This window comes from Engystomops pustulosus, chromosome 6, assembly GCF_040894005.1.
Source record: "Engystomops pustulosus chromosome 6, aEngPut4.maternal, whole genome shotgun sequence".
Taxonomy (NCBI): Eukaryota; Metazoa; Chordata; class Amphibia; order Anura; family Leptodactylidae; genus Engystomops; species Engystomops pustulosus.
The window spans coordinates 186,746,603-186,767,533 of record NC_092416.1 but is presented as its reverse complement, the minus strand read 5'-3'; the positions used below and the strand labels follow the sequence as shown (position 1 = coordinate 186,767,533).

At 44.6% G+C, this 20,931-nt stretch overlaps 1 protein-coding gene across 17 annotated transcripts in view; it reads left to right on the top strand.

The window, feature by feature from the left end:
• SHISA6 (shisa family member 6) overlaps positions 1-20,931 on the top strand; it is a 210,347-nt gene that overhangs the window by 69,568 nt on the left and 119,848 nt on the right. For 7 of the 17 annotated variants that reach the window (XM_072112708.1, XM_072112705.1, XM_072112715.1 and 4 more), the window contains exons 4-5: positions 5,272-5,334; positions 11,944-12,042. In XM_072112708.1, coding sequence (XP_071968809.1) covers positions 5,272-5,334; positions 11,944-12,042 — 162 coding nt within the window. The remainder of the gene's footprint in view (positions 1-5,271; positions 5,335-11,943; positions 12,043-20,931) is intronic. The other 10 variants (XM_072112709.1, XM_072112721.1, XM_072112714.1 and 7 more) reach the window with 3 other exon arrangements.

The window sequence follows — 20,931 nt, the reverse complement described above, 5'->3', positions numbered from 1 at the left end:
CTTTTATAAATTCAGCTGCGGAAATTACCAAGAATTACCAAGTTATCTTTTACTTCAATAGACAGAGAGACTAGAGAGTCAGCTGTATCCAACCTCCGTGAAGCCTACGCTATTGTTATTGAAAGTTGCCATGGCGACCGTGATACATTTTTAGATTGTGATGAATAAAGACAATGTAGTCGAATGGCGCGTTCATCCAATCACAGCCGGTTGCTAACAGCATTTTTGTAGAATTGAGTCAATATCTGGTCACTTTGAGCTTTTGGAGGGTCCTCGTTCTGTTGACTATTTGCCGGTGATAAGAGGTTTATCTAACCTCGGCCCCTGAGGCAACACGTAGGATATAAAAGCACTCCGATATTCTGCTTCAAAGCAAATTGCAGAGAAATCTTAGGATGTGTCATGTCAAAAATACTCATAATAACAAAAACTGGCAGGTGATATTTACGTATAATCTATGGTTTCCATCTATGACACGTAACCAAGCCGAGAAGAAGAGCCATGAGTCATTTTGAGCAGTTGCCACCTTTTATGTATAACAGAGACGGCATGAGTAGAAATCAAGTTGTCCTTCAACTCAGGGTTCCTTAGAACAAGCCATGAAGAATACCATGACGAAGTTCGACTTACACCAATAAAATGTGCTTCAAAAAGTTCAGAAAATTCAAAAACAACATTAGTAAGTAACGACATTAGTAAGGAGATTCTTAGACCTCACCATGATCTTCTTTACCCATTGGTTCTTCTTAGTTGTCTGTAATTTACAAGAGCAGAGAATGGTATTAAAAACAACCCGGTGGAAGGAGGGGGACTATCTGAAATGAAAGCAATGCTGCACTGTGGTATCCTTGGTTTTAGTGACATGACCCAATTTTTGTAGGAAGCATTGTCTGAAAATGTGTCTCCAGAAACCTTCTCGGTCTCTTCACTGAGAACCATTCATTATTTTTGGAGACATGTATAAAATATAGCATTGATGAGTTATTGATTTTTTTTTGGCTTTGGCTTCTGTGATCTACCATTCTTAAGGGACCCCCTAATGAGGCTGGGAGAGATGTGTGATCAACGGGTTCTTCAACGTTCATCAACACCTAGATAGTTTGGCTTCTGTGACTGGCCATTCTTAGGAGACTCCTAATAGGTCTGGGAGGGATGTGTGACCAACAGGTTCTTCAAGCTCTTCAACACCCAGATAGTTTGGCTTCTGCTACCGGCCATTCCTAGGAGACCCCTAATAGGTCTGGGAGGAATGTGTGACCAACAGGTTCTTCAACACTCTTCAACACCTAGATAGTTTGGCTTCTGTGACTGGCCATTCTTAGGAGACCCCTAATAGGTCTGGGAGGGATGTGTGACCAACAGGTTCTTCAACGCTCTTCAACACCTAAATAGTTTGGCTTCTATGACTGGCCATTCCTAGGAGACTCCTAATAGGTCTGGGAGGGATGTGTGACCAATGGGTTCTTCAACGCTCTTCAACACCTAAATAGTTTGGCTTCTGTGACTGGCCATTCTTAGGAGACTCCTAATAGGTCTGGGAGGGATGTGTGACCAACAGGTTCTTCAATGCTCTTCAACACCTAAATAGTTTGGCTTCTATGACTGACCATTCTTAGGAGACCCCTAATAGGTCTTAAAGGGATGTGTGGCCAACAGGTTCCTCAATGCCCTACAACCTCTCGATAGTTCATCGGTCCACTCTCATGCCGATGCTTTGGTGGAGGATTGGATTTTTCTAAGATTTTCCCAAGCTTTGGAAAGGGGAGACCATCTATCAGTGTCCCGGAGGATCCTTTTGTCCCAGGGGATGAGGGAAGTTCTTAGAGTGGCCCTTCTACACTTTGGCACACAACACATTTAATGAACGACATGGGATTGCAATTTGGGTTTCAAATGGAAAATTTGTGGCAGAATATTCCTCATTTCTTCACTGTTTCTTATTTGCAATGTTGTCTTGTGGCTTTAAGCACATGGTAGAGAAATGATGAAGAGAAATTCTAGGACATTCTAGGACATGATTCTACAAATTCCCTTACACCTCCTACCAAACATCCAGCGCCCCTTTAAGAAACCTTCCCCAGGTCAAAGACTTTTCTATGTATGAAATCCTGGGTGGTTCCCCCCACCTCAAGATTTTCCTTTCGCCTACGCAAATAGTCCTTTTGCTATGAATTTTGTACAGATAGCAAGCGTATGATTACAGGAAGCCATCCAGACATGCCGCTGACATTTCAAAGCAGCGTGTGTCACAAGGTTGGATGACAATAATTACAAGTCTTTCAGGCAAATCCTGCACGCTGTGCTGCCACAGAAGACCAGCACGAATGCTGAGCAGGACCCTTCAGTCTCGAGAGGATATCATCATTGTCATAACCTCTTGAAGATCGGAAACGTAACCAATTTACTTTTGATATTGTCAATATTGAAGATGAAACAAATTGGGAACGTTCCCAGTAGTATCAATTTTAATGGGGCCTTTCAACATAAAACCAAAAATATAGGTCAACCAAATGGCACATTGACCTCTCTAAAGAGGAGATCCATGAGGCCTGTCAAGTTGAATATGTTTTTTATGGTATAGATCCTCTGCCACTCTACAAACAGTTGTCATAAAATGTTTAAAACCGGTGGTGGCCTTGGTGTTACATGATCAGGAGGTCACTTCCGACTGGATTTTCCCCTTAGACAATTGATAAACCTGTGAAAAAGGCAAGATAATATTATAGAACCAAGTCGCAATCTACCTAAATGTCTTTAGGGCTGGTCAGAGACTTCCGTGCTTTTGATTCTCCTCGAAAGAGAATTTATAGGACAAGCTTTGTTGACTTGAGGGGTTCCTTGTGTATTTTTACATGTTTTCTAATTCTCTAACTTGAGCCTAAGAGCCCAGGTCTATGAGTAATGGAAAAGGGACGATATTATCGTTGCCTTAGGGTTTTGGAAACTGGTGGTGGTCTTGGTGATGTTGGGTCCCATGTCAGAAGATCACTTCTGACTCAATTTTTCCTTAGGCAATTAATTTACCGAAGAGACAAGTCAAGGTCTCACTTGAGCCTAAGCACCCCAGATCTATTAGTAGAGGAAGTGTGTAGAAATTGCCGTAACCATAAGGTTTTGGAAATTAGTGTTGTTCTTCTTTTTATCAGTAGGCCATGTCAGAAGATCTTTTTACGACTTAGACAATTGATTTGCCAGTGTGCATCTTACACCACTATCTGACCAGAGTTGTCTCACTGTGGTTTGAAGGTTTCAGAATCTCTTACATTGGCCGTAGGGTTTAGGAAATAGATATGGGTCTTGGTTATGTCCGTGTAGTATACCATGGAGACAAGTCAGAAGATAATCCACCAATTCATAGGAAAAAGCAGCTAATGTGCAGAAATGTTTTTCCAGGGGACGGGCTGGAAGCTTCCATGACTTCTCCAGGTTTTTATGAATGTATTTCCAATTTCCGGCCATAGATTCCAGGCTCCAAGTCTATAAGTAAGAGGGCGGGCAGAATATTTTACAAGAAATATCCGTCCAGAGTAACAAAAAGTGGTTGGATGTGATGGGGGTGTCGTGGGCTCCAAATGGTTTGGTTTGCTTTTCGTGCATAAACTTTCCTTCCTTAGATTGTCTGATACAGAAGCTTCATGGGGCCTTCCGGATGTTCCGCTCATCATGGATTCCATCTCTTATCCAGACACTTTTTGATATCAGTAATATAGCCACGAGGTCCCAGTTATTATTCACGTCGCATCTGACAAAAACTTGTGAAGAAGTTGTTCAGAAGCTACGGCTCTGATTTTTTACAACGTGCTACGAATTTACAAAGTTGTATATACTGTTACCAGGGAGACTGGATCTCGGAGCAACTTGTGCTCTCAGTATCTAGAGGACTTGGGATTTTTTGAAGTTCTATCTTATTCCTATCTATCTTACGATCTTATATCTATTATCCATATATTTCTTCTCTACCTAAGATTTATCCATCTCTTATGTATCTATCTTTAAATTGTTGCCCTTAAGTAACCCCCAATGTTGACATATCTGTTTTTCATCTTCTTGTATGTTGTTGTCTTATCGGGGATGTAAATTGGGATGATAAATAGTCACATTCCGGCATCTCGTATGTAAAGTATCTGGCCCAGTTCGTCAGGCGTCTTACAGGGTTGCACATTTCCATCCCGCGGGGACGCCGGGCCTTTAATGAGGTCCCAGCGCTTCTCCTCAGGATTACAGCAGACGTTGCTGTTTGTCACGTTAATTTCAGTACAAAATCAATACAAATTGGGAAGACTTTCATGTTCACACATCCTCATCTGGTGGCGTCTCAGAAATTTTCATCATTCACATGTTATATACAATAATATAATAACCGTGTAACCAAAACCATCACATGATCCCTCTCAGCCAGGCAGCTGCTTGGAAACAATCATGTGATGTGCATTTAACTGAAAACATTAGCCATTGGCAGAAAGGGATCATGTGATACACCATAAACAGGAAGTGGTTTATCCTGAGCACCCAATAGGCACTTTGAGTGGGTGTGGCTACAAGTAAAACAATAGAGCCTGCTGTTATTTCAGAGTTATTAACAGTAACCATATACCTTCGGTAGAGTCACATGATCATTCTTAGCGAATCAGAAAGCAAGACAACTTGTTAAGCCTAGATCACATGTTCAGGTGATGGACTGCACAACTTTGACACAATTTTAGCTTTGTCACTTTTCTGTCCTCCTCCATCTCCCATTAAATTGAGGCCTTCTGTCTTCCACCATCTTCCCTAATATTGTGGCCTCTTGTTCTCCTCCATCTCCCCCCATATAGTGTCCTCCCCTATTCCTGGTTATTAAGCAAAAAACAAAGGGGGTAGGGCGCTGCTGTAGAGCACAGCTGATCCCACCTCCTGGTCCCGGCTCTGCAGCTGAAGTGAATCAGGGTGGGACCAGGAGGTGGAACCACCTGGGACAAGCGAGGACTTTCTCCCAAAAGCCCCAGGCGGTTAGGAGCTAGCCCCGGCCCTCTGTATGTGTGATATTACATGTGAGGCCTCAGTATCTGGATGATGACCCCTCTTTTTGGGGTGGTTATCCCCAGCCCTGTCTATGTCTGTGAATATAACCTTATATTACATCTGAGGCCTCAGGACATGGTTGGTGACTCCTCTTTTTGGGGTGGTGACCCCTGGGCCTGTGTATGTGTGTGACTATGACCTTACATGACATGTCAGGCCTCAGGACCTGGATGATGACCCCGGCTTTCGGGCCTACCTCTTCTCTTACAGCCTCTCGACGTTTCTCCGATGTTCCCACCAACATGGAGCCGCACGGCCACGTGAACACCATAGGTACTGAGCGCTGTCTGTGGCCACTTACCTGTGCTTCCTTTGGCTCTGTGCTTTCAGTATGTTCTAGTCCATGTCAATCTCTGTGAAGGCCCTCAGGTGGAGATCAGCGGCCGCAGCCGGACCCCTCCCCCAGACAATCCCCTCCCCTTGCCCAGACCAATCCCCTCGCCCAGACCATCCCCTCTCCTCGCCCAGACAATCCCCTCGCCCAGACCATCCCCTCTCCTCGCCCAGACCATCCCCTCTCCTCGCCCAGACAATCCCCTCCCCTCGGCCAGACAATCCCCTCCCCTCACCCAGACCATCCCCTCCCCTCGCCCGGACAATCCCCTCCCCTCGGCCAGACAATCCCCTCCCCTCGCTCAGACAATCCCCTCTCCTCGCCCAGACAATCCCCTCCCCTCGCTCAGACAATCCCATCCCCTCGGCCAGACAATCCCCTACCCTCTTCAAGACAATCCCCTCCCCTCGCCAAGACCATCCCCTCGCCCAGACAATCCCCTCCCCTCACCCAGACCGTCCCCTCCCCTCGCCCAGACAATCCCCTCCCCTCGCCCAGACAATCCCCTCCCCTCGCCAAGACAATCTCCTCCCCTCGCCTAGACAATCCCCTCCCCTCGCCCAGACCATCCCCTCGCCCAGACAATCCCCTCGCCCAGACAATCTCCTCCCCTCGCCTAGACAATCCCCTCCCCTCGCCCAGACCATCCCCTTGCCCAGACAATCAGCTCCCCTCGCCCAGACAATCCCCTCCCCTCGCCCAGACAATCCCCTCCCCTCGCCCAGACAATCCCCTCCCCTCGCCTAGACAATACCCTCCCCTCGCCCAGACAATCCCCTCCCCTCACCCAGACCATCCCCTCCCCTCGCACGGACAATCCCCTCCCCTCGGCCAGACAATCCCCTCCCCTCGCTCAGACAATCCCCTCTCCTCGCCCAGACAATCCCCTCCCCTCGCTCAGACAATCCCATCCCCTCGGCCAGACAATCCCCTACCCTCATCAAGACAATCCCCTCCCCTCGCCCAGACCATCCCCTCGCGCAGACAATCCCCTCCCCTCGCCCAGACCGTCCCCTCCCCTCGCCCAGACAATCTCCTCCCCTCGCCTAGACAATCCCCTCCCCTCGCCCAGACCATCCCCTCGCCCAGACAATCCCCTCCCCTCGCCCAGACAATCTCCTCCCCTCGCCTAGACAATCCCCTCCCCTCGCCCAGACCATCCCCTTGCCCAGACAATCAGCTCCCCTCGCCCAGACAATCCCCACCCCTCGCCCAGACAATCCCCTCCCCTTGCCCAGACAATCCCCTCGCCTAGACAATCCCCTCCCCTCGCCCAGACAATCCCCGCCCCTCACCCAGACCATCCCCTCCCCTCAGCCGCTTCTTCATCTCATCATGTAATTGGTCTAATAATGAACAAAATAAGTTCTAAATATTGCCGTTACCACGGTTACCACCTTCTCCTCATGCAGAATGAGCAAACATCTGCTCCGTGTGCGGCCGAAACATAATCTGCAGCATAATATCCACCTGCCCGTATATATGTAATACCGCACCTGCCTGTGTATGTGTAATACCGCACCTGCCGTATATGTGTAAAACCACACCTGCCTGTCTATATGTAATACCGCACCTGCCCGTATATATGTAATACCGCACCTGCCTGTATATGTAATACCGCACCTGTCTGTATATGTAATACCGCACCTGCCCATATATATGTAATACCGCACCTGCCCGTATATATGTAATACCGGACCTGCCTGTATATGTAATACCGCACCTGCCTGTATATGTAATACCGCACCTGCCCGTAGATATGTAATACCGCACCTGCCTGTATATATGTAATACCGCACCTGTCTGTATATATGTAATACCGTACCTGCCCGTTTATATGTAATACCGCACCTGCCTGTATATATGTAATACCGCACCTGCCCGTGTATATATAATACCGCACCTGCCCGTGTATATATAATACCGCACCTGCCCGTGTATATGTAATACCGCACTTGTCTGTATACATGTAATACCGCACCTGCCCGTATATATGTAATAACGCATCTGCCTGTATATGTAATACCGCACCTGCCCGCATATATGTAATACCGCACCTGCCCGTATATATGTAATACCGCACCTGCCCGTATACATGTAATACCGCACCTGCCTGTATATATGTAATACCGCACCTGTCCGTGTATATATAATACCGCAACTGCCCGTATATATGTAATACCGCACCTGCCCGTATATATGTAATACCGCACTTGTCTGTATATATGTAATACCGCACCTGCCCGTATATGTAATACTGCACCTGCCCGTGTATATGTAATACTGCACCTGCCCGTATATATGTAATACCGCACCAGCCTGTATATATGTAATACCGCACTTGTCTGTATATATGTAATACCGCACCTGCCTGTATATATGTAATACCGCACCTGCCCGTATATATATATATGTATATATATGTATATATACCACGCCTGCCTTTGTATATATACCATACTTTCCTGTGTGTATGAAATACTGTGCCTGCCTTCATATATGTAAAACCACCCCTGCCTGTATGTATATACTGCAACTGCCCACATACACTGTCTACCTTTCGCATCATTGACCCCAATTACTCATGTCCAGCACTTCCCATATATGAGCCTCTTATATCCATGATGATGCTTGTAGCACATCTGTCAGTTCCAACCTCCAGCTCCATCCTCCAACCTGCAGCTCCCAACTCCCCGCAGCTCCATCCTCCTCCTCCCCACAGTTCCTTCCTCCTCCCTGCAGCTCCCTCCTCCTCCCTGCAGCTCCCTCCTCCTCCCTGCATCTCCCCCCTCCTCCCCACAGATCCTTCCTTCTCCTAGCAGCTTTTCCCATCCTCCCTGCAGCTCCCTCCTCCTCTCTGCAGCTCCCTCCTCCTCCCTGCAGCTCCCTCCTCCGCTCCGCAGCTCCCTCCTTCTCTCCGCAGCTCCCTCCTCTCCACAGCTCCCTTCTCTTACCTGCAGCTCCATCCTCCTCCCCACAGATCCTTCCTTATCCTAGCAGCTTTTCCCATCCTCCCTGCAGCTTTTCCCTCCTCCCCGCAGCCCCTTCTCCTCCACGCAGCCCCTTCTCCTCCCTGTGGCTGACTTCTCCTCCACGCAGCTGCTTCTGCTCCCCGCAGCCCCTTTTCCTCCCCGCATCCCCTTCTCCTTCCCGCAGTCCCTTCTCCTCCCTGCAGCCCCTTCTCCTCCGTGCAGCCCCTTCTCCTCCGTGCAGCCCCTTCTCCTCCCTGCAGCCCCATCTCCTCCCTGCAGCTCCTTCCTCCTCCCTGCAGTTCCCTCCTCCTCCCCGCAGCTCTCCCTTCCTCCTAGCAGCTCTACCTTCCTCCTAGCAGCTCTCCCTTTCTCCCAGCAGCTCTGCCCTCCTCCTGCCAGCTCTCCACTCCTCCCTGCAGCTCTCCCCTCCTCCCACCAGCTCTTCCCTCCTCCCACCAGCTCTTCCCTCCTCCCTGCTGCTCCCTCATCCTCCCTGCAGCTCCCTCCTCCTTCCTGCAGCTCTCCCCTCCTCCCGCCAGCTCTTCCCTCCTCCCGCCAGCTCTCCCCTCCTCCTTGCAGCTATTCCCTCCTCCCAGCAGCTCTCTCCTCCTCCCAGCAGCTCTCTCCTCCTCCCAGGACCTATCCCCCCCTCCCAGCAGCTCTCTCCCCTCCCAGTAGCTCTCCTCTCCTCCCTGCAGCTCTCTCCTCCTCCCAGGACCTATCCTCCCCTCCCAGCAGCTCTCTCCCCTCCCAGCACCTCCCCACTCCTCCCTGCAGCTCTCCCTTCCTCCCGCCAGCTCTTCCCTCCTCCCGCCAGCTCTCCCCTCCTCCTTGCAGCTATTCCCTCCTCCCAGCAGCTCTCTCCTCCTCCCAGCAGCTCTCCCCTCCTCCCAGGACCTATCCCCCCCTCCCAGCAGCTCTCTCCCCTCCCAGTAGCTCTCCTCTCCTCCCTGCAGCTCTCCCCTCCTCCCCTCAGCTCTTCCCTCCCCCCTGCAGCTCCCTCCTCCTCCCAGCAGCTCTCTTCTCCTCCCTGCAGCTCCCTCCTCCCCCACCAGCTCACTCCTCCTCCCAGCAGCTCTACGCTCTTCCCCCCCAGCACTCTCCTCCTCCCCCAGCTCTCCCCTCCTCCCCCAGCTCTCCCCTCCTCCCCCAGCTCTCTCCTCCTCCCAGCAGCTCTCTCCTCCTCCCAGCAGCTCTCCCTTCCTCCCAGCTGCTCTCTCCTCCTCCCAGCAGCTCTCCCTTCCTCCCAGCAGCTCTCGCTTCCTCCCAGCAGCTCTCTCCTCCTCCCAGCAGCTCTCCCCTCCTCCCAGCAGCTCTCTCCCATCTTCCCTGCAGCTCCTTCCTCCTCCCTGCAGCTCTGTCCTGAGCTGTGGCACCTAAAAACCCAGTTCTCATTTCAAATGGAGAATCTTGCATCAGGTTTATGTTGCAGATTCCCCTGACACGTAGATATCCTCAGTTACAGTTACAGTCAGGAGTAGGAGCTGTATATGAAGGTCACATGTCCGTTTCTGGGTCACAATCCTGGTGCGATACTAAAAGGGAGATCCTGCTCTTTAAAATTACACTAGGCTTATACTGTAGCCCCACTCTGAAAAATATATATCTGCTGCTATATATGTACTATATCTGCTGTATGTACTTTATACTGTACTATATCTGCTGCTATATATGTACTATATCTGCTGTATGTACTGTATACTGTACTATATCTGCTGCTATATATATGTACTATATCTGCTGTATGCACTGTATACTGTACTATATCTGCTGCTATATATGTACTATATCTGCTGTATGTACTGTATACTGTACTATATCTGCTGCTATATATGTACTATATCTGCTGTATGTACTGTATACTGTACTATATCTGCTGCTATATATGCACTATATCTGCTGTATGTACTGTATACTGTACTATATCTGCTGCTATATATGTACTATATCTGCTGTGTGTACTGTATACTGTACTATATCTGCTGCTATATATGTACTATATCTGCTGTGTGTACTGTATACTGTACTATATCTGCTGTATGTACTGTATACTGTACTATATCTGCTGCTATATATGTACTATATCTGCTGTATGTACTGTATACTGTACTATATCTGCTGCTATATATGTACTATATCTGCTGTATGTACTGTATACTGTACTATATCTGCTGCTATATATGTCCTGTATCTGCTGAATATACAATATACTGCACTGTTTCTCTTGTATAGTTGCGTGATTTACTGTATCCGCTGTATATATTGTATTCTATACTTTATCTGCTGTGTATACCATATATTGTACTGCTGTAAGTAACATATGCTTTATATTATTTGTGTATACGGTATACTGTACTATATCTGCTGCTATATATGTGCTGTATCTGCTTTATATACGGTATACTGTACCTGATGTATATACGGTATACTGTACTGTACCTGATGTATACAGTATACATACCTGCTATTTGTAGTCTGTCTAAGTAAATCTGATCCATGTAATATCTATCTTGTATCCATCGTCTATCTATCTCCTATCTATCTATGGATCTGACTCTATGTCCAGCAACCCGTGTCTATAATGCCTGTGTCTATAGGTCCAGTGTAGTGTTAACCCTTCCCTCTCTGGGCTCCTATGCACTGGCATTTAATATTTCCAATAAAAGAATTACATTACACATCGGATCAGCTGTTTCCATGACAATTTACATTGAGTGTAATATTCCCTGCAGTCACCTCCTGATCCATCAGAGGAGAGAACATCACGTGCTGCCGAGTATCTCTACTATCTATCTCCTATCTATCTATCTCCTATCTATCTATCTATCTATCTATCTATCTATCTCCTATCTATCTATCTATCTATCTATCTATCTATCTCCTATCTATCTATCTCCTATCTATCTATCTATCTATCTATCTATCTCCTATCTATCTATCTCTCTATCTCCTATCTATCTATCTATCTAGATAGATAGACATACTATAGTATGTGTGTATATGGCTTATTATGTATGTACTGCACTATAGTATGTGTGTATATGGCTCATTATGTATGTACTGCACTATAGTATGTGTGTATATGGCTCATTATGTATGTACTGCACTATAGTATGTGTGGATACCTTTTTTAGGTATGTGCTTTGTATGAGACACCGCTGTATAGCATGCTGTACTTGTATGTTATGCTGTTTATATGAGTGTTTTATTATAGTGTCTCATAATCCTGATCCTAATCCTGATCTAAAATTCTCTACTGCCTCCACTGGCCAGTTGTGGTACTTCCACAATTTAATATTTTCCGGCCCCGGTAGCAGGTTGCAAGTATTTTAGCAGCTCCATTAAGTTATAATCCTATAATTTAGGAGAAGGCAAATATCCTCACATGGCTGGTGCCTATTGCTCCAAATTAGGGAAACCTTCCTTATTAACTCCAAAGATGTCAGGGAGAATAATATGTCATCTATGAAGAAAGTCCTCCGGGCCCCACGATGTCCCTCCTGGTTAGATGACCCAACTGTAGTGCCCCCCCCCCCCCGTACTACTATGACTTTGTAATTGGTTCCTTTCTCTCAGCAGGACACTACGGGAAGGATATATATCGGAGCGGAGGACCGGACCTTCACAATTTTATATCTTCAGGATTTGTCACCCTGGGAAGAGGACACCTCAAGGGTACAGTACAAACCTTTTTATGGCTACTCTCATACATTATACTGTGACTGTTCTCACATTACTGGCGCTCACCAACGCTCCATTACTGGTAAATGTCCTATTGCGTATGGTAACCATTGAGTCGGGGGAGATGCATACCCCCCATGTTGTTCATCCGGGGGTTGGGCCTATAACTGAGGCCATTACGTTACCGGTATCCTCCAACTTTTCTTGCACTGGTAATAATATCGTGTGATTAGCCACATTCGACTTATGGAAGAAATGTCACCTTCTCAATCTTGGATCTTTGGTAAAAAGTTATTGAATCTTAGCATCAAGGTCCGTACAGTCTGACCACATACAGTCCATAGAGGAGCAGAGAAGATTGAATTGTCCTACACAATGATCAGTTGACATAGATCTCCACAGATGGGAGCCATTTAGAAGAGTCGTCCAATACAATACACAAGAGAGAGAAGACATTGACCTGGAACCATTGAGTTCCTAGACCCTAGATTGACTAGGGGTCAATGGAATTGATAGAAGTAACTCGTGAACCTGAATCTCATCCGAGAAGGTGACACCACTCTCGGAAATTTTGAAAGAGTCTTCAAGATCAGATGTAGAACTGGATTAAATAATTTTTGCTACATTGATCTTCTATATAAAATATATGGACCATTTTAGTTCGGTAGTTACACTGTAAGTTAGCCATAGACATTGGCGCTAAGCTTGGTGGCCAGTCGTTCATCTTACATCAATGTCCATCGGGCTGGTCCAGGATCTATCTGGAGAAGTTCTCCATGAAAGACTTAGCACTGGCAAGTCTAGAGAGTAAAATTAGGAATTAATCATGTCAAACTTCAACTCAAAAGTTGTCCGAACCCTTCAAAAACACACAAGCACAATAACCACAAAAATATATATGGCCACCTTTGATTGTTTTTTTTAGCTTCCTAGTGTGGAAAAACAGAGAAGTCTGAAACCATACACACACCATAGCTCTTATCTAAGTGTTATGTAAGGGTAATCTTCAAGATTTGGTGGCCAGTCGTTTATCATATATATGAGTTGTAGAATTGTAGGATTTCCATGAAAAAGTTTACCACAAAAATCTCACCACAAAACTGTGGCAGTGGCAAGTCTATAGAGAGTGTTGTCCATTCAATGCCAATTCATTTAGATTTTGGCTTTAGGGATGATCATTTCGTTTAGACTTTAACCCAACAGTGGGTCCAAACCTACATGACTATCTTTTTTTGGTTTACGTATCTTAATTGTTACCAAAGGGCCTTGAATAGGGATTAGAGGACCTGAACTTTGGGTTCACCGTCCTCCGTTTGATAGCTCTGCCACACACTTACATGTTGATTGGCTGCATAGAAGCCAATCAGGCAACTTTACTCTCCTAGCAACCAGGCATGGTTGTGATTGACCAAGTGTGTCCACCAGATGTCCACCTGGCCAATCACAGCCATGCCTAGTTTCTTCATAAAGCTGCCTTACTGGTTCTTTTGAAGCCCATCAAGCAACAAGTCTAGGTTAGGTGGAGCTGTTGAACGGAGGACGCAGAACCTAAAGTTAGGGTCTGCTGATCTCTAGTTTTGAAGGGTGGTCTTCAAGGGATGTCTAACATTCTCAACGTTCACTGGTTTGGCCTATGGTCTCCATGAGAACAGCCACCTGTAAAGTGTCAATACAAAAAGTGCTAAAAAATACTAATTCATCAATGACTGTCACGTCTATGGAGATTGTGGTCAATTCTATACAGAAAGCTTTAGACGTTGGCTTTGGTCATGGACATCACGTATCAAAACTGAACCCAGGAGATGTCCAAACCTTTCACAAACATTTGTCACAATGAATTCCAAAAATGTCTCTGAGCATCTAAGAAAGGTAATTACTTAGTGTGGGGTCCATTCCCAATCCCAACACCTTTAGACGTTGGATTTGGGAACAGTATTGCCAAAGTTTATCCCAATGGTTGTCTCAACCCTTCAAAATCAATTGTCACAATAATTTTCAACATTGTCTATGGCTGACTTTTTGGTTAAAGGATTTTATTTTGGAAAATCATGTAACCCTACAGTGCTATAAGGGTGTCTTGGAAAGGTGGTCTCCGAGGGCGTTGAACCCCATCCAAAACTGTGTGTCCTTAATTCTTCCAGCTCCCCCCTCTCTGTATCTCGTCAATCAGTCATCTGGTTGTCTTTCCTGTCTCATCAGTATTCAGTGTTCTGTGTGCGCTGCTTCTGAGTATTTCTGTATGGTATAATTTGACCAATCTTTGCATATCTTTTGATCCCGCTCAATCCGTCATTATCTCAATCGCGCATTTAATGACATAATTAGCCGTTGTTGGCGAAGACCTAGTATTAAGTACAGTTTTTGATTCCCTTCATTAACTGAGCTATACACAGCAGTTGTCAGTAATTGTCTCCCCCCGATCCAGGAAAAAACAGAATAAATAGCAGAAAAAATTCAGATTCCATTTGGTGATTTGGGGGCGTTTGACCGGTCAGTGTTGCTGACCTCAGATTTTTGACTTTAAAAGTTTCTAGTAAAACAGATCTCTTGTCTTAAAGTGGTGGCAAATGATATTGAAAGCCAACGTGACCAACATGACCATCAAGTTTACATCATGTCATTCCGTCATTTTCCCCAATCCTGCGGAATTAGCTCCTAGCGATGTTCTTAGGGGACCATAAGGCTTTCAAAATCATCACCCAACACATCTGTGTATAATCGTAGACAAAGTAATACCCCATTTGTCCTCTGGGAGTGCTGCAGGGAAACTGACCACTTGCTCCACCTGGTGTGATCTGCCTCTATCATTGAGGAAACCTTGGAGCATGAGATTGTCGGTCTACCAAGGTCTATCAAAAATTTCAATGATGTTCTTTCTATCCAGGGTGGGATAGTCTCTCCTTCTCGTCCTAGTTTTCATAAAGACTTTTAAAGACTGTACTTGTGACTGTACTTGTTGAGTTTTATGTCTAAGGTTGATCGTACTACTAAGCTCTGGACAGTTTGCACCTATGAACAGGTTGAGTGGAGCAGTCTACAAGATCTAATCACATCCAGTCAATAATTTCCTAATTACCAAACCCTTCTCTCCTAACCCGTAACCCCAATCTAGATTTCCAGAGGTTTCTCCATTGGGCCAAGTGTCTAATACCATATTAGGCCTCATAGGTCCTAACATATTTTGGAATCTTCTGGGGGAACCTAATTTTCCTGCAGAGGTTGTTGTCGTGCCGGATCCACCTGCAAGGTCCATGTACTTGCCCTTTAAATCCTCGAATATCCTTGGCTATTGGAGAAGCAATAAGCTTTGCATTTTTCATCACAGTGAAACCTCTCTGGCAGATGCACCTGCACACGCATTGATGTGGAATATAATATTCAGATCTTCCCACCCAATAACTTGAGATTTGAAATGCAAGACTGGTTTGTCAACACGGATATTATTCCCGAGATCAGAGAGTTAATATTCCGAGCTTAAATTCGAGGAATAAGATGACATTCTTTTGAAAGAGAAAAGAATGAAAAATCAAAAACATGAGGTTAAAAAAACATGACTTATCAAAGAAACGGGGAACCGCAAATTCAAAATGAAAAAATAATTGTTCGACTCGCAGCTGACGGGTGGAGAAGACGGAGCCCCCTCCGTAAGGAGCTGAAGGCACTTCAAAGGGGAGCGCGGCGCGTTTCAGGAATGATTCAATATTGCATTCACCTTCCATAGTCGTGAGAAGAGACTTCCAAGACTGAACGCAACAAGTTGGTCACCAATGCGTAAACTATTAACAAGAATGAGGTGAAACAGCAAGAGGACCTTCCCCACCTCCACCAACTCCAAATTTTCCATAGGTTCCACTGAATCCAACATAGTCGGAAATTTGTCTCCCGGCCCCAACATTCACGAAAAAGCTGTTCCATTAATTTTGGCAACCAATATGTGAACTAAGATCTCAGCTGTCACCTGGGTGGTACCGTCTGTCTTCTGCCACCTACCTAACGCTTTAGAACCTAATTAGAATATCGGGTACCAAAACTAACAAACACTTGGAAACAATGTTTTAGAATACAAAATTCTAAGGGCAATGCAATCTATGATTGTAAAAAGGGTTTATGATGGTGGAGTTGATACAAGGTCTTCTCTAGGTTGATCTCTATGGTGGTTCCTTCCACAGGGAACATTCCACACCAAGGATAATGAGGTGTCTCCATGTCTTGGTTACCATAAGGGGTAGACAGACACAACAGTTTTTATATGGTGATGCTGTGAGCCACAAGATGTGGGAACCACCTTATTTTTGGATCTTAGTGACCGGTGGAGGTGTTCATAGGTGTTCATAGAATACCATAGCCACCTACGATGTGTTGGGTGGTGGCAACCGACGTTCCAAAAATCTTTGAAGTTTCGATGAATGATTTATCTAACATGCCCAAAGTCTAAAACGGTAACTTGTCGGGGCAGCCGTTCTCCAACTGGGATTATTGAGCTCGTAAAGAGCATCGTAAATACGGTAGCTGAGAATTTTTACCTCATTTATATTGGGAGACGGTCTCTGCACCCAGAAACCGCCACGTTTTTGAAGGTTACCCTTTAAGACCCTTAAAAACAAGAACCACCATATCTTCTTCTAGCCATAGGGGGTTTCTACACCTTCGATGAAACGAGGACACAGCTCGGTACGTCTTTCCTTTCAGCACGTCGGAGGAGGTAGGGGGTCATTGATATCCACGCATTTCGAGGATGTCTACTCGTCACTGATTAAAATAATGAATTTTTATTCATTTCATTAGGAGTGTGGGGTTGAATAAAACATTTGGCGTTTTTGTTATGCCTGCGAGCAGCGTGGAAACCTCTGGCGCCCGGCAGGATTCCTGCTGACAGTTTCTGTATTGTTTATGCTGGAACTTTTTATGTATCTTCACAGATCTGTCACTTCATAAATATTAACTACATTACCTCCATCTGAGATTCTCAAGATTCTGGGGGAAAATTCTACACCTATGCGCAGAGGGGAGGGGGGGGGTCTCCAAAGATAGCCAGTAGTGCATGCAGCTCTCTGCACTTTTCATGGCTGTCAGTATCAGAATTCATGATGTTAGCCATGTTCACACAATCTCACATTGTCTGATTACTTCAAGGTGATTTTCGTCGTATAAGATAGATGTGATTACTTGCAGTTATCACTAAGGAGGGGTCAGAGAGATGACTACGCACTGTATATACAGCCACCACTAGGAGGAGCTCAGGAGATTACTACATACTGTATATACAGCCACCACTAGGAGGAGCTCAGGAGATTACTACATACTGTATATACACCACCACTATAAGGAGCTCAGAGATTACTACATACTGTATATACAGCCACCACTAGGAGGAGCTCAGGAGATTACTACATACTGTATATACAGCCACCACTAGGAGGAGCTCAGAGATTTATACATACTGTATATACAGCCACCACTAGGGGAAGCTCAGGAGATTACAACATACTGTATATACAGCCACCACTAGGGGGAGCTCAGGAGATTACTACATACTGTATATACAGCCACCACTAGGAGGAGCTCAGGAGATTACTACATACTGTATATACAGCCACCACAAGGAGGAGCTCAGGAGATTACTACATACTGTATATACAGCCACCACTAGGAGGAGCTCAGGAGATCATTACATACTGTATATACAGACACCACTAGGGGGAGCTCAGGAGATCATTACATACTGTATATACAGATACCACTAGGGGAGTGGAGGAGATTACTACATACTGTATATACAGCCACCACTATGGGGAACTCAAGAGATTACTACATCCTGTATTTTTCAGCCACTACTAAAAGAAGTTCAGGACATAAATATATACTGTATAAACACAGGAGATGACTACATGCTTGTATATCCAGTCACCACTAGGGGGAGCTCAGGAGATGACTACATGCTTGTATATCCAGTCACCACTAGGGGGAGCTCAGGAGATGACTACATGCTTGTATAGCCAGTCACCACTAGGGGGAGCTCAGGAGATGACTACATACTTGTATATCCAGTCACCACTAGGTGGAGCTCAGGAGATGACTACATGCTTGTATATACAGTCACCACTAGGGGGAGCTCAGGAGAAGACTACATACTTGTATATCCAGTCACCACTAGGGGGAGCTTAGGAGATGACTACATGCTTGTATAGCCAGTCACCACTAGGGGGAGCTCAGGAGATGACTACATACTTGTATATCCAGTCACCACTAGGGGGAGCTCAGGAGATGACTACATGCTATATATATAACCACCACTAGGGGGAGCTCAGGAGATGACTACATACTGTATATACAGCCACCACTAGGGGGAGCTCAGGAGATGACTACATACTTGTATATCCAGTCACCACTAGGGGGAGCTCAGGAGATGACTACATGCTTGTATATCCAGTCACCACTAGGGGGAGCTCAGGAGATGACTACATACTTGTATATCCAGTCACCACTAGGTGGAGCTCAGGAGCTTCTTGCATACTTCAATATTTTTATTAATTTTCAAAGGGATATCATACACAATTTTACATAGAAAAAGAGCAAAAGCGCTGTTCTCCTTTAAGTGGAAATTTGGGTTCCAGCGTTCTTGGCTTTCAGCAGCCATAGTAAATTGATTTCGAATAATGTATGTAAATATTTCCTCTGCCCGTCAGTTAGACGTGTTCTGTATATTTATAAATGGAGGCTCTTATAGATCCTGCCAGTGCGCACAGTTGGAATCAATTAATTTTCTTTTCTCTCAAATATAAGTAAGGAGGACCCCCGAAGGATGTCTAATACACATCTGCTCCCAGGAACCGCGCAGTGTGGAGAATGCATTAGCTAATATGGAGAGAGACTGTGATGTGCACATCTACATACCGCAATATAATACCGCTCCCGAATATCTCCACTCACTTCATGTGTTCTACATAACACGCCGGAGCCCCAACATAACACGCAGAATGTAATAGTTACACAGGAAGTACAGCACTAAGAGGGGTAGCTAAATAAAGAATGTACATAGGGGGCAGTATTATAGTAGTTATATTCACGTACATAGGGGGCAGTATTATAGTAGTTATATTCTTGTACATAGGGGGCAGTATTATAGTAGTTATATTCTTGTACATAGGGGGCAGTATTATAGTAGTTATATTCTTGTACATAGGGGGCAGTATTATAGTAGTTATATTCCTGTACATAGGGGGCAGTATTATAGTAGTTATATTCCTGTACATAGGGGGCAGTATTATAGTAGTTATATTCCTGTACATAGGGGGCAGTATTATAGTAGTTATATTCCTGTACATAGGGGGCAGTATTATAGTAGTTATATTCCTGTACATAGGGGGCAGTATTATAGTAGTTATATTCTTGTACATAGGGGGCAGTATTATAGTAGTTATATTCTTGTACATAGGGGGCAGTATTATAGTAGTTATATTCTTGTACATAGGGGGCAGTATTATAGTAGTTATATTCCTGTACATAGGGGGCAGTATTATAGTAGTTATATTCTTGTACATAGGGGGCAATATTATAGTAGTTATATTCCTGTACATAGGGGGCAGTATTATAGTAGTTATATTCTTGTACATAGGGGGCAGTATTATAGTAGTTATATTCTTGTACATAGGGGGCAGTATTATAGTAGTTATATTCCAGTACATAGGGGGCAGGATTATAGTAGTTGTATTCTTGTACATAGGGGGCAGTATTATAGTAGTTATATTCCTGTACATAGGGGGCAGTATTATAGTAGTTATATTCTTGTACATAGGGGGCAATATTATAGTAGTTATATTCCTGTACATAGGGAACAATATTATAGCAGTTATATTCTTGTACATAGGGGCAGTATTATAGTAGTTATATTCTTGTACATAGGAGGCAGTATTATAGTAGTTATATTCCTGTACATAGGGGGCAATATTATAGTAGTTATATTCTTGTACATAGGGAGCAATATTATAGTAGTTATATTCCTGTACATAGGGGGCAATATTATAGCAGTTATATTCTTGTACATAGGGGCAGTATTATAGTAGTTATATTCTTGTACATAGGAGGCAGTATTATAGTAGTTATATTCTTGTACATAGGGGGCAGTATTATAGTAGTTATATTCTTGTACATAGGGGGCAGTATTATAGTAGTTATATTCTTGTACATAGGGGGCAGTATTATAGTAGTTATATTCCTGTACATAGGGGGCAGTATTATAGTAGTTATATTCCTGTACATAGGAGCAGTATTATAGTAGTTATATTCCTGTACATAGGGGGCAGTATTATAGTAGTTATATTCCTGTACATAGGGGGCAGTATTATAGTAGTTATATTCTTGTACATAGGGGCAGTATTATAGTAGTTATATTCTTGTACATAGGGGCAGTATTATAGTAGTTATATTCTTGTACATAGGGGGCAGTATTATAGTAGTTATATTCTTGTACATAGGGGGCAGTATTATAGTAGTTATATTCCTGTACATAGGGGGCAGTATTATAGTAGTTATATTCCTGTACATAGGGGGCAGTATTATAGTAGTTATATTCCTGTACATAGGGGGCAGTATTATAGTAGTTATATTCCTGTACATAGGGGGCAGTATTATAGTAGTTATATTCCTGTACATAGGGGGCAGTATTATAGTAGTTATATTCCTGTAGATAGGGGGGCAGTATTATAGTAGTTATATTCCTGTAGATAGGGGGGCAGTATTATAGTAGTTATATTCCTGTAGATAGGGGGCAGTATTATAGTAGTTATATTCCTGTAGATAGGGGAGCAGTATTAAAGTAGTTATATTCCTGTACATAGGGGCAGGATTATAGTAGTTATATTCCTATACATAAGGGCAGTATTA